This window comes from Odontesthes bonariensis, chromosome 3 (assembly GCF_027942865.1).
Source record: "Odontesthes bonariensis isolate fOdoBon6 chromosome 3, fOdoBon6.hap1, whole genome shotgun sequence".
Lineage (NCBI taxonomy): Eukaryota > Metazoa > Chordata > Actinopteri > Atheriniformes > Atherinopsidae > Odontesthes > Odontesthes bonariensis.
In genome coordinates this window covers 46,054,596-46,068,842 of record NC_134508.1, presented here as the reverse complement: position 1 = coordinate 46,068,842, position 14,247 = coordinate 46,054,596, and the positions used below count along the sequence as shown (strand labels likewise).

At 43.7% G+C, this 14,247-nt stretch overlaps 1 protein-coding gene across 1 annotated transcript in view; it reads left to right on the top strand.

The window, feature by feature from the left end:
• The window catches only part of LOC142377627 (dihydropyridine-sensitive L-type skeletal muscle calcium channel subunit alpha-1-like), a 289,148-nt gene that overhangs the window by 84,518 nt on the left and 190,383 nt on the right, over positions 1 to 14,247 (top strand). Inside the window, exons 9-10 of the mRNA XM_075461932.1 lie at positions 2,922 to 3,003; positions 7,700 to 7,860. Coding sequence (XP_075318047.1) covers positions 2,922 to 3,003; positions 7,700 to 7,860 — 243 coding nt within the window. The remainder of the gene's footprint in view (positions 1 to 2,921; positions 3,004 to 7,699; positions 7,861 to 14,247) is intronic.

The window sequence follows — 14,247 nt, the reverse complement described above, 5'->3', positions numbered from 1 at the left end:
GGAACAAATCTCAACTCACCAAAAACGTCATTAGCAGACCTCCCTGAAGTATCTACTGAGGAATCACCAAACACTGAAGCATCAGCTACCATCTTTCCCTCAACAAACAAGTGTAGTTTATACTTCTGTACTTCGAGCCTGGCCAACTCAGTCCCTTGCCTTATATTCTCCATGAAGACAACAACTGCTCTGTCTCCAACTTCATACGTAGCTCCAGCAATTTCTGCTGCTCGAACCAACAAACTCGCACCAGTATCACGAGCAGACGGGCCCTCATCAAACCCCCCCCCCTCAGCAGGAGCTTGCTTACCACTCAATACATTCATCTTAAACAATTGAACTTTCAAATTTGTCTTTACCGTTTCCTTCACACGTCAATCACCAACATCTAGTTCATCCACACATGCCCATCTCCATCAACGGAGCTGAAGTGGAGCACGTGTCAGGCTTCAAGTTCCTTGGCATCGCCGATGATCTCACCTGGTCCATTAACTCCTCCATCCTGGTTCAGAAGGCACAACAGTGCTTCTACTTTCTGCGGAGCCTTAAGGAAGCTCACCTCTGTCCTAGGATCCTGGTGAACTTCTACCACTGTACCTCTGAGAGCATTCTCACTAACTTTATCACAGTATGGTACGGCAACTGCTCCGCATCAGACCGGAAAGCACTCCAGCAGGTGGTGAAAACCGCCCAGAGGATCACTGGCAAACAGCTGGACAGCATCGATCAGATCTACCGTCGACGCTGTTTAGGCAAAACCAGGAGCATTAACTCCCACCCGAACAATAAACTTTTTATCCTCCTCCCATCCGGCAGGCGCTACAGCAGGTTCAGGAAGAGTTTCTTCCACGAGGCGGTGATCCTGCTGAATTCTACCCCATCCCTCCACCCTACTCCAGCCCTCCATCCTACTCCTCCCACCCAATAGCACCATCTTGCACTCCACTGCCATTTGCACAACTTCTGGTTTGCACTAGTTCTGGTTTGCACTGTTGTCTTTCATTTCACTCTGTTTGCACTGTCTATGCACTATTTGTATTTAATTATCTAATTTATTAATCTTCAGATACTTATTTACATAGTATATATAGTGTATATATTTAGTCTGTATATATTCTGTGTATATTATGTACATGTTATTTATTCTGTATATATAAAAGCACACCTTTGCACTTCTGGTTGGATGCTAACTGCATCTCATTGGCTTGTACCTGTACTTGCTCTTTGACAATAAAGTTGAATCTAATATAATCTAAATCTAATAGTAGTCCGCTATTTTGACCAACTGGTCCCTTGTACAGTCATCTAAGACCTGCTCAGATGGTTGATCAACAAACGCCTTTACAAACTTATCCATATTAACAGTTGAATAAAACCAGCAATGCGATATGTTCGATCCGCTAGTGCGCACCGGAGAAATAGGCGGCCTACACACACAGTTTCCCACTATCTGACTACCTAACCAAAGATCTTGCTAACTAACTCCCCCCTAGTCTTCATGGGTGGTCGTGGCTGGTATTTATGCACTATAGCCCGCTGTCTTAAGAGAAGCGACCAGAAAACTGGCAACGACACCCCAACACTACAACCCCCCACTGACGAAATCCAAAGGGGAGACACTGCTAAACCTACCAGGGAAAACCCCAAAAGCTAATGCACACACAGATCAACACTCACCTTCCTCTGCTCCAACTCGAACTCACGGCTGTTCCGAAAAACAGCTTGACCAACAACATTCCTACTTGTGCCAAACTCAGCATCTCCCAGAGCGTGACAATCTCACCATTTAAGGTCATATATGTCGCAGGGAAAACCCCACACTTGACATCAGGTACTCAAGGCAGTTGCTTACCTTAACAAAGGAATTACCACTGTGCGGCCATTAACCCGACCGACACACACGCTGCCCTGCAAACAACGCGCTCAACAAGACTAACTTTAGTCATTAACATACAACGCTAATAACTTACCAAAGATGAGCCCCCACTTTTGTTACGACCGGCTCAAGAGCCGCAACAAAAAGGGAGATGCGCACGCACTGATTAAAAGTTAACAAAACAAATTTTATTAAATCAAATATTTGGAAAAGAATGAAGTGTTAGTGTCAGTATCAGTGGTGTGAGTAAATGTATGGCTGCAATGGTCCATGAAGGATGTGTGTTGTCTGTGCATGGCAAAAGTAATAAACAGGAAAGAAACGGCAAATAAACCGCTACGGTGGAAGCCAAGGAGAGAGCTGGCGTCGGGGAATGCAGACCTAAATAGCCTCTACACCAGCTAGGTGCACCTTATTACTGATCAGCACCTGGAAGGCAGAAAAACACAGCCAGTATGCCGTACAACAACAGGACAGGACCCAAAGCACCCCCCCAAGGCCATAACACACTGAAAAGCAAAAAAGTCTTCCCCGTTCTCACAAGTATACAATTGATAATGGTGTTTATGATACATGCATCATATGCTGTATTTAAATGTTTTGTGATTTTATTTTATTTTTTATTTTTATTCTTTTTTTTTTATAGGTGCTTCTGTGTTTGTTTATGATTGTGAATATACACACACATATATACATATATATATATATATAACATGAGCAGACTGAGTATGTATAATGTTGTGCTATATAAGTCGCCTTGGCATCTACAGAGCAGATTATAGTGAAAAGATTTATGGAGTCTGGGGAGATCTAATCAGGGACAAAAACTGTTGAGCGGTTGTGATCTTTGAGTCCTCATGGTAGCACTGCACCCTCTGCCCATAACAGGTATTCAGTCTAGTTAACTACACTTGGTTTGTGCCAAAGAAATAGCAGAAGACGTATGTACACTCATTAGTAGTATGGGAAAGTATTTACTAAAACTGTATTTACTAAAACCCCTCCTCTCTCTCTCCCCCTCCCCTTTTCTCTATGTTTTCATTAGGCTTGCTAATGATGGAAAATGGAAGCTCAGAAACCGGAAGTGTTGGCAAAATGGACACCATTCAGCTGATCATCCATTACTAGTCAGTCGTCATCGTGCACTTGACATATTTATATTGAGGCTCATTTGAAATGTACTTAACTATATAAAAAACTAAATATACTGTGAGTAATTCAGCTTTTTGGTCTGTAAACATAATTTTCTTGACACTGCTGGTGGTTATTGCCCCTCCAGATGGGGAGCTGTTAGAGACTGAACATACCCTATATTACCAAAAGTATTCACTCACCCATCCTGATAATTAAACTGAGGTGTTCCAGTCACCTCCATGGCCACAGGTGTATAAATTGTAACGGCTAGACATGCAGACTGCTTCTACAAACATCTGTGAAAGAATGGGTCGCGTGATAGGATGCCACCTGTGCGACAAGTCCAGTCGTGAAATTTCCTTGCTATTGATTATTCCACAGTCAGCTGTCAGTGGTATTATAACAAAGTGGAAGAGATTGGGAACGACAGCAGCTCAGCCAGGAAGTGGTGGGCCAGGTAAAATGACAGAGCGGGGTCAGAGGACGCTGAGGCTCATAGTGCTCAGAGGTCACCAACTTTCTGCAGAGTCAGTCGCTACAGACATCCAAACTTCTTGTGGCCTTCAGATTAGCTCAAGAACAATCCGTAGAGAGCTTCATGGAATGGGTTTCCATGGCAGCTGCATCCAAGCCATACATCACCAAGTGCAACGCAAAGCGTCGGATGCAGCGGTGTAAAGCACGCCGCCACTGGACTCTACAGCAGTGGAGACGCCTTCTCTGGAGTGACCAATCACGCTTCTCCATCTGCCATCTGATGGAGGAGTCTGGGTTTGGCGGTTGCCAGGGGAACGGTACTTGTCTGACTGCATTGTGCCAGGTGTAAAGTTTGGTGGAGGGGGGGGGTTATGGTGTGGGGTTGTTGTTCAGGAGCTGGGCTTGGCCCCTTAGTTCCAGTGAAAGGAACTCTGAATGCTTCATACCAAGAGATTTTGGACCATTTCATGCTCCCAACTTTGTGGAAACAGTTTGGGGACGGCCCCTTCCTGTTCCAACATGACTGCGCACCAGTACACAAAGAAAGGTCCATAAAGACATGGATGAGCCAGTTTGCTGTGGAAGAACCTGCCTGGCCTGCACAGAGTCCTGACCTCAACCAGAACACCTTTGGGATGAATCAGAGCAGAGACTGAGAGCCAGGCCTTCTGTCCAACATCAGTGTCTGACCTCACAGATGAGCTTCTGGAAGAATGGTCAAAAACTCCCATAAACACTCCTAAACCTTGTGGAATGGGATGTTACTTAAATTCACGTGTGTAAAGGCAGTGGAAAGATGTCAAAGTGGGAAATATAAGAAGAGTTACAGAAAGGAATGAGAAAACAACATTGACCTTAAATTGTGGATAAGCGCCATCAAAAACTGATTAAAGCAAGGCCCACTGCAATTTTTTTCAGTCTTTTTCACTGTTCTGTATAAAGGTAATAATTAAAATCGCCCATTGTAAATGTAAATCATTGTTTTGAATATTGTAGTTATGCAGAAGTACACATTGCATATGAGTGTGTGCACTGAATGTGCTCTGTGTGGTAGCCAGTGAGGAGATTGCAACGTGGAGGACATATGGTCTCTTTTGCTAGTTCCTGTCAGTAGTCTTGATGTTCTAATTTAAATCAGATGTTGATTTTACAGTTGCTGGTGGTGGAATGTATGCATTTCCAAATGCAGAAAACAGCAGTACGAAGGCTAAAGGATAGTAGAGCTGAAAGTGTGGGAAACAGTTGACTAAACTTGGAAAACAAAATCAAATCAAATTTATTTGTATAGCACATTTCATGTACAAACAATTCAAAGTGCTTTACATAAAATAAAAGCATTGCAGCAGGGAAGCATTAAAAATACATAAAAGAAGATAAAGAGAAACAAATAAAATCATTTAAATTAATTTAAAAACAAGCAACAATCCAGATAAGTTAAAAGATAGCGTGCAGATTTCATGCATAGACACATGAGAAAAGAAATGTTTTTAACCTGGATTTAAAAATGTCTCCCTTTGGTGAAAGTTTAATCTCCACTGGCAGTTTGTTGAATGAACAAACCAGACACGTGAGGAACAGAACTAAAGAGAAGATCAATGATGTCAGTATTGGTGAGGATCTGACAAAGACTAAGATAAACTAAGGAGCATGAATAATACAGGCAACTAATGAGTAATGCTCTAAACTTTCTTATGCCTGAGTAATTCTAACATATTCTGCACAACTAAATGGGAGAGATTACAGTGAAAAACAGCAGATTTCAACAATGTCCTCACTATAAACAAATGTTAATGTGATTGACATTATCTTTGAATCATCATGTTCTCTCAACTTTTAGGAATATATTTAGTTTTAGTGGTGAGGACAGAGCACATATAATGTACATGGAATCTTTGGTGGCATCACTCAGCAGACAGTGAAAACACTGCAGTATCACTCAGTCTCAACGTTCAAATCTTAATGTGTCAGTGGTGAAAGACGTATTCAGAGGCTTTACTGAAGAAAAATTATTCAAACAACACTGTATAAATACTACTTCACAACTCACTGCGACTCTTTCAACAATTACATTTGTATCATTATACTATGCAAAATATGATGTAAATCTAATAAAGAAATATTTTAGTGTTATAATAGGTGTAGGATATCTTCATTGTTATAGTTATGGTACTGCTACTGCTACAACTGTTAGCTTGGAGTGACCTCATCACAATATTTGTTTTGCCCAAACCTCAAACTGGAAAAAAACCAAAATATAGCAGCAAGTCTTGGATCAGGTTTGTTCCTTTATCAATCAATCAGAAAAACAAAGTTACTCACACAAGCAGGTACTGACTATATCTACCAAAGTCCTGTAATCTTTGTTGTGACGGTCGTCATGCTGCTCACTCTGATGTTTGGGATACGATTCTGGCTCAAACACACATACCCATCATGCCCTTCCCTAACCCCTCTGCAAAGCTCTGTGAATTCCGACCAATCAGAAAATATTCTTGTCAAATTTTCTTGGTCTCAGGCGGAGGCTTCCCCAAGAGAAAGATCTCACTTGTTCTGAACTAAATACAAACTATGTGGAGATATGGAGTGAGGAAAACTTTTGGAAAACTCAAAATCATCATGTTAACTTTAAATTGCCCCCACTCTGCTCTGTTTCTCATCTGCTTGTCTCTCTGAGTGGAATAGTTTAGATGCAAACTGGGGTGTTGAGTGGAAGAACTGAGTGGTTACAAATGTTTGAATTTCCCCCATTGGGGGATGAATAAAGTATTTTTCTCTTCTATTCTATTCTGTTACAATTTGGGAAATGGAATATAGGCAAGTCTCACATGATCAACTATGGCAAACCAAATCTTGAATGTGATGATGTCACATAAAGGGGAATTTGGTGGAAATTTGAATTCATCAAAGGAACAACCTCCAATCTCCAATTAAAAGTGTGGCATATAAGGACTGTAGTGAGCTTGGTTCATGAAAATACCAGCAATCAAATATTAAATGACATCAGATATAGCCTTGGTTATGGATTTTTTTTTTTCAGTGACCAAGTTATAATGAAATTAAAATGATTTTGTGATATTATACTACCTTAGCCATCTAAACGATCCAGTCCACATTGCACAGTGGTTTGTGTTAAATTGTGATGTATCTATTATTCCATATTGGTGTATTATGTGAGATGAAATTGTGATTACAGTATTACAGTTTCTAGCATAATAGCACCTGTTGCTGAAATGAAGATGTTGAAGGATGCCACGTCAGCAGGAATTTGAGTCCATCTACTCATTCAAACGTCACTCTGGGAATGTGAGACCCTCCGTTATTACTATCGAGAACTGATTTAAACTGTTTAATCATAGAGAAGAATCCACTGATTCAAAATCTATGTCTTGTAATCCATCTTCAGAATTTTTGATAAATTGTCAAGATAATCAAGAATATTTTCAAATATAATCAAAATAATCAGAATATATAAATCAAGTTGATTGATCTTTTAATTACTTTATTTGAGATGGTCAAAGAAAAAGATGGATAAATACATCTTCAATTACTTTACCTAAGTCCAACTATGTGTCCATATGGCTGGTCCCCAACACCCTCTGAATTCCTCTGGAAGCAGTAAGGGTGGACTTAGGGTTTCACACACTGCTTCTTCTTCTTGTTTAAGGAAGACTAATGGCACAGTGTAATATGTCATGTGTTGCTGTTTATGTGATGTTGTATTTATCTAAAATTTAGGTTTGGTAGAGCACAAAACCTTGGAATCAAAACAGGGTGTATTTTTACACAACTGTAGCCATCAACAACCTCACCTAATTATTCTTAGCCAATTCACAATGAGGGCACTCATTAGTGGTTCAAAAAAACAAAAACAAAAAAAAGAACTGCAAGTTGAAGGTCTTTCCAAAGGCCCTCACAGTCCCATTTAAATATTTAATTTAATTTTGACAGTATAGATGAATTCAAATTTAAAGAGAACATCTTTTACTTAGCTAGATTTTACAGATGCCTCAGGTTTTGCATGCCACTGAGATGGGGTTTCCTGCATTGTGTATCTGTACGAACTCCATTGAACCTCAAGAAATCAGAATTCTGGGCACTCTGGACTGAGGGGCCGTGTTCATTATCGTCACAAACATATTGTTGTTTCCTTCACAGGAGGGCTCACTAGTTTTTTCCTAATTCAACTGTTACTTCCTCCCATTTTGTTTGCAGTAAGTTGGCCCGCAAGTGGAATCGATGGTTGCGCTGTAAATGCAGAGTGTATGTGAAGTCCAAGCTGTTCCACTGGTGGGTGATCGTTCTCGTCTTCCTCAACACACTGGCAATAGCGACGGAACACCACAAGCAGTCTCAGAGACTCACAAACTGGCAAGGTCAGAGCTTCACACATGTTATAGGCATTTTACCTGCTCTTAAATAAACTGACAGTTTGGATTCATCAGCTCCCTTTTTGTGAGGGCAGAAGACACACATCAGCTGTGTAATTTGAAAAGAAGGCTCATAGAAACAGCACAAAATTACTCTCAAACACAAATGAGAAGACTTCAGAAGTTTTTAATTGTCGTACATAGATTCAGGAGGTAGCTATTTAACGTGAATTTTACTGTGAACAAAAAAGTGATTTAAAAAGTTCTAAGACCTATTAAAGGGATCAAATGGGAATTCTGACAATATCAAAACATTATTTCTTGTTAAACAAAAAACAATGTGACAGAACTCAAGATATCAAGATATATTTTATCGTCATCTTGGGGAAATTTGTCTTGGACTCAAAGTGCTGCACTTCACTATTCATTTCCATTAAACTCAATGAGAATGAATTAACTGATGCTTCTAAAAAGCATCCATGGTCCTCTTAAGGACAACATTTCAGTACTATCAGTTAAAATGAAGGCTGCACATAAATATCTTAAAGAACAAAACCAATGAGCATGCTGGCACCTTATTATCTTTCGTTCTGATGAAATCCCACTCATTCAATTAAATTCAGTTTTATTTATATATTCAGTGATAACTGAACTGCCCAAACTGGCAGCTGGTTCCACAGAGAGGGGCCTGATAACTGAAGGCTCTGGCTCCCAAACTGGCAGCTGGTTCCACAGAGAGGGGTCTGATAACTGAAGGCTCTGCCTCCCAAACTGGCAGCTGGTTCCACAGAGAGGGGCCTGATAACTGAAGGCTCTGCCTCCCAAACTGGCAGCTGGTTCCACAGAGAGGGGCCTGATAACTGAAGGCTCTGGCTCCCAAACGGGCAGCTGGTTCCACAGAGAGGGGCCTGATAACTTTGCTCGTTTTCTTCGTTCGTTTCGTTTGCGTCACAGTGTCACTCATACAGTATGACCAGCAGACACTTCTGGATATACGTTCATCACTTGGAAAGGATTATTTTACGAACTTTCACTCAACTTTCCGGAGTGCGAGCTCGGACTGCAGCGGGCTCTTTGTTGTTCCGCCGCTCTGTTTACCTACAAGACGGAGGAGGAAGAAACGAGGCCGACGTGCTGGAGTCCTCGTCCGTACTCGAAAAAGGTACTTCAAACCCACTCTACCAACCATCTTACTTGCCAACGTTCAGTCCATTGACAACAAGATGGATGAACTAAATGCACGGACCAAATTTCAACGGGACATCACAAACTGCTGTGTTTTGGCATTCGTGGAGACGTGGCTCGTCCCGGAGATACCCGACACAGCTGTTACACCGTCGGGATTCAACATATTCCGCCAGGACAGGACTGCTGACTCAGGCAAGTGCAGGGGCGGAGGGGTCTGTGTTATGGTTAACCTTTTATGGGCTAAGGATATAGCAGTACTGGCATCTCACTGCTCTCCGGTCCTTGAGCTGCTAACTGTAAAAATCAGACCCTTCTATCTACCGCGGGAGTTTACTGCAGTCATCATGACGGTGGTCTACATCCCCCCTCAGGTAGATAAGGCTGCTACTTTGGATGAACTGTACGGTATTATCAACGGTCTGGAGAATGTGCACCCAGAGGCAGCCTTCATTGTTGTTGGAGATTTCAACAGAGTTAACATGAAGAAGGTCCTGCCGAAATACCATCAGCACAATGATTTCCCAACACGGGTAGACCAGACCCTTGATCACTGCTATACTGCATTCCGGGGTAGTTATAAACCCCTCCCCCGCCCTGCTTTTGGAAAAGCAGATCACACCTCCATTCTTCTCCACCCTGCATACAGACAAAAGCCTAAAAGTCTATCAATGGTGCGATGAGAGTATGGAGGCTCTCCAAGACTGTTTTGACACCACTGACTGGCTGATGTTTCGGGAGGCAGCAGATGGGGACATTAATGAGTATGCAGACACTGTTACTGGTTACATTCACCACTGCATTGATGACATGGTTCCCAAGAGGGTAGTCCGGTCCTTCCCCAATCAGAAGCCCTGGGTTGATACAGCGGTCCGGGCCAGCCTCAGAGCCAGGTCTGCCGCCTTTAACTCAAGGGATCCTGATCAGTACAGGAAGGCCAGATATGACCTCTCGAGGGCCATTAAATCTGCCAAACGGACCTACAGGTCCAGGGTGGAGTCCAGCTATCATGGCTCTGACCCCAGGCGCATGTGGAGTGGACTACAAGCCATCCCAGAGTACAAATGGAGGGGCTGCAGTGAAACCCAGTTCTCTGCACTACAACCAGACGAGCTGAACGCCTTTTATGCTCGTTTTGAGAAAGAAGGTGACCCCCCTGTAGCGGAACTACCTGATGACCGTGGCAGCAGTATGCCTACTCTGTCTGTAGTGGAGGTGAGGCAGTGCCTCAAAAAGGTCAACCCTCGCAAGGCCCCGGGCCCCGATGGCATCTCAGGTAGGGCCCTCAGGGGGTCTTCAGTGACATTTTCAACCTCTCCCTCAGCCTATCCGTACTCGACACATGCTTCAAGAGGACCACCATCGTCCCTGTGCCTAAGAACACTAAAGCCACCAGCATGAATGACTATCGCCCGATAGCATTGACCTCTGTAATCATGAAGTACTTCGAGCGGCTGGTCAAATCATTCATCTGCTCCTCACTGCCTCCCACCCTGGACCCGATGCAATTTGCATATCGGTCCAACAGGTCTACAGATGACGCCATCGCCCTGACAGTGCACACCGCTCTCTCCCACCTGGAAAAGAGGGATTTGTATGTGAGGATGCTGTTCGTTGATTACAGCTCAGCGTTCAAAACCATCATCCCCTCCAGACTCGTCTCCAAGCGTGTAGACCTGGGACTAAACACCTCCCTCCGCAAATGGATCTACAGCTTCCTGACGGGGAGGCCACAGGTGGTGAGACTCGGTGACCGCACCTCAGCCACAGTGGTCACAAACACTGGCACCCCCCAGGGTTGTGTGCTCAGCCCCCTCCTGTTCTCCCTGTTCACACATGACTGTGTGTCAACGCACAGTTCCAACCTCATCGTGAAGTTTGCTGATACAACCATCGTGGGCCTCATCACTAACAGTGACGAGTCAGCCTACAGAGAGGAGGTGGACACCCTAACAACATGGTGTCAGGAGAACCACCTCTCTCTCAACATCAGCAAAACTAAGGAGATGATCGTGGACTTTAGGAGGCTGCAGGGGGTGGAGCATGCACCCCTCCACATTAATGGATCTGAAGTAGAAAAGGTCAGCTGCTCCAAGTTCCTTGGGATTAATATCAGCCATGATCTCACCTGGTCTGCCCACACAGACAAGGTGGTCAAAGCTGCCCGGAAACGCCTCTTCTTCCTGAGGAGACTCAAGTAGTTTGGCATGAACCCAGTCATCCTCACCAATTTCTATAGGTGCACTATAGAAAGCATCCTGACTGGCAGCATCTCAGGGTGGTTCGGGAGCTGCACAGCCATGGACCGTAAGGCCCTACGTAGTGTGGCCCGATCTGCTGAGTGCATCATTGGTAGGAAACTCCCAACCCTTCAGGACATCTACCACACACGATGTCTCCGTAGAGCTGGCAGAATCCTCAAAGACTGCCACCACCCATCCTTCAGACTGTTCACCATGCTGCCTTCTGGTAGGCGGTACAGAAGCATCTGGTCTCGCACCCGCAGAATGCAGAACAGTTTTTTTCCTAAGGCCATCAGGCTCCTAAATGGACTATAATGCACTCTCATCTCTTTCACACTCAACACTTATACTTACACTTACACTTATACTTTATACTTACACATGCCTACCTCCACTGCTGATTGCACTGCAACCTTAAATATTGCACAACATTGTATTTCTTTTTTTATTTTCCTTATATTATAGTTATTAAATAAAAAGAGTTCTAGAATGCGCTGCTGAGGGTGGCAGCGTGTTGGAGTAGCTCTGTACCTCACATTGAGATTTTTCTTTTTTCTAAATTTCATTCCTGTTATTTCTTGGAAGAAATTGCATTTTTTGGACAACTGTTCCTTCCTGCCTTGGATGCTGTGCAGCTGGATTAATTTTTCCCCAATACTTTTGTATATTTTACTCTTTTGTTATGATGCATAACCATAGCAACAGGGTGGTTTACAACAGGGAGCAGCTGATTAACATTGGAAAAGCAGAAATAATTCGACAACTGAAGCCAGAAATCCCACTGGAATTGAAAAGGAGGCGTCGTGGATGCAGAGCAGGAGCAAAGAGGAGAGAAAGAAAGAAGAAGTTCAAACCATCTCTGCCATCCGTCATCATGGGCAATGTAAGATTGTTAGCTAACAAGTTGGATGAACTTCTAGCCTTGACAAGGACTCAGCAAGAATATCGGGAATGTAGCATTATGTGTTTTACTGAGACATGGCTGCAGGATCATATCCCCGACTCCAGCGTCTCTCTGCCGGGCTTCCTGACTGTACGAGCAGATCGAGATTTAAAGAGTAGCAGGAAAAGGAAAGGGGGTGGATTGGCAGTGCTTGTCAACAACAGATGGTGTCACCCAGGACATGTTACTGTGAAGAGTCGTCTCTGCAGTCCTGACATTGAACTATTGGCAGTAAGTTTTCGTCCATATTATTTGCCAAGAGAGTTCACCAGTGTTGTTTTGGTGGCTGTTTACATTCCACCCTCAGCTGTTGCCGACACTGCATGTGATGTCATCAGTTCCGTTGTTGCTAAGATACAGACACAACACCCCAATTCTTTTGTGGCAATATCTGGTGATTTTAATCATGCCTCACTCTCTGCTACACTGCCAACTTTTCAACAGTTTGTCAGCTGCTCTGCCAGAGAAAACAAGACATTGGATTTGTTTTACACAAATGTCAAAGATTCATACATTTCGAAATCAAGACCTCCCCTGGGTAAATCAGATCACAACCTTGTTTTTCTCTGTTCAGCATATAAACCCCTTGTCCAGAGACTACCTGTCACAAAAAAGACTGTTAGAAAGTGGTCACATGAAGCTGAAGAAGCCTTACAGGGTTGTTTTGATGCAACCGATTGGATTTCTCTTTGTAAGCCACATGGAGAGGACATTAATGCCATGACTGAGTGTGTGACTGACTATATAAACTTCTGTGTGGACAACACCATCCCCACCAGAACAGTGAGATGCTTCCCTAATAACAAACCCTGGATCACCAGTGAGCTAAAGGAACTATTGAACAAGAAAAAAAGAGCCTTTAGGGAGCGAGACAGGGAGTTACTGAGGAGTATACAGAAGCAGCTCAAAGTCAAGATCAGAGAGAGCAAGGAGGTGTATAGAAAGAAGCTTGAGAGTAAACTGCAGAGGAACAATATCAGAGATGTGTGGTCAGGAATGAAGAAGATCACAGGCCTCAAGCAGAGGGAGGATCGGATGGATGGAAGTCTGGACAGAGCAAATGAGCTGAACACATTCTTCAACAGGTTCAGTTCAGGAACAAGCTCACCATCCTCCCCTCCTGTTCCCAGCCAAAGAGACATCCCACCCTCCTCTGACTCACAGCTTTCCTGTAACATCTCCACCTCCACCTCAGTCATGGATTCTTCTGCTTCCACTAGTTTGTCTTCAACCCAATCAGGAGATGCTGCTGTCCCCTTTGCCTCCCCCTCCCACTTTTCTGTTTCTAGAAGTCAGGTGAAGAGGCAGTTGGAGAGACTGAACCGGAACAAGGCTGCAGGTCCAGATGGTGTCAGCCCCCCGAGTCCTGAAGGCCTGTGCAGAGCAGCTCTGTGGGATTCTGCAACACCTTTTCAACCTTAGCTTGACCCAAGAGAAGGTACCACTGTTGTGGAAGACATCCTGTTTGGTTCCGGTACCAAAGAAAACTCACCCTTCAGACATCAATGACTACAGACCTGTTGCCCTGACATCTCACATCATGAAGGTCCTGGAGAGACTCCTGTTGACCCACCTGTGTAAGCAAACCAGCACATATCAGGACCCCCTGCAGTTTGCTTATCGCCATGGAGTTGGAGTTGAAGACGCTATCATACACCTGCTTCAACAAACCCACTGTCATCTGGACAAAGCAGGCAGCACTGTGAGGATCATGTTCTTTGATTTCTCCAGTGCATTTAACACAATCCAGCCTGATCTGCTTCGTCTGAAACTCCAGAAGACTCAGGTGGAGGTCTCAACAATCACCTGGATTAATGACTACCTGACAAACAGACCACAGTTTGTCAGACTGAAGAATTGTGTGTCTAACCAGGTGATCAGCAGCACAGGAGCACCACAGGGGACTGTACTCTCACCATTCCTTTTCACTCTGTACACTTCAGACTTCCAGTACAAGTCAGACTCCTGTCATCTACAGAAATATTCAGATGACTCTGCAGTTGTGTATCAGAGATGGACAAG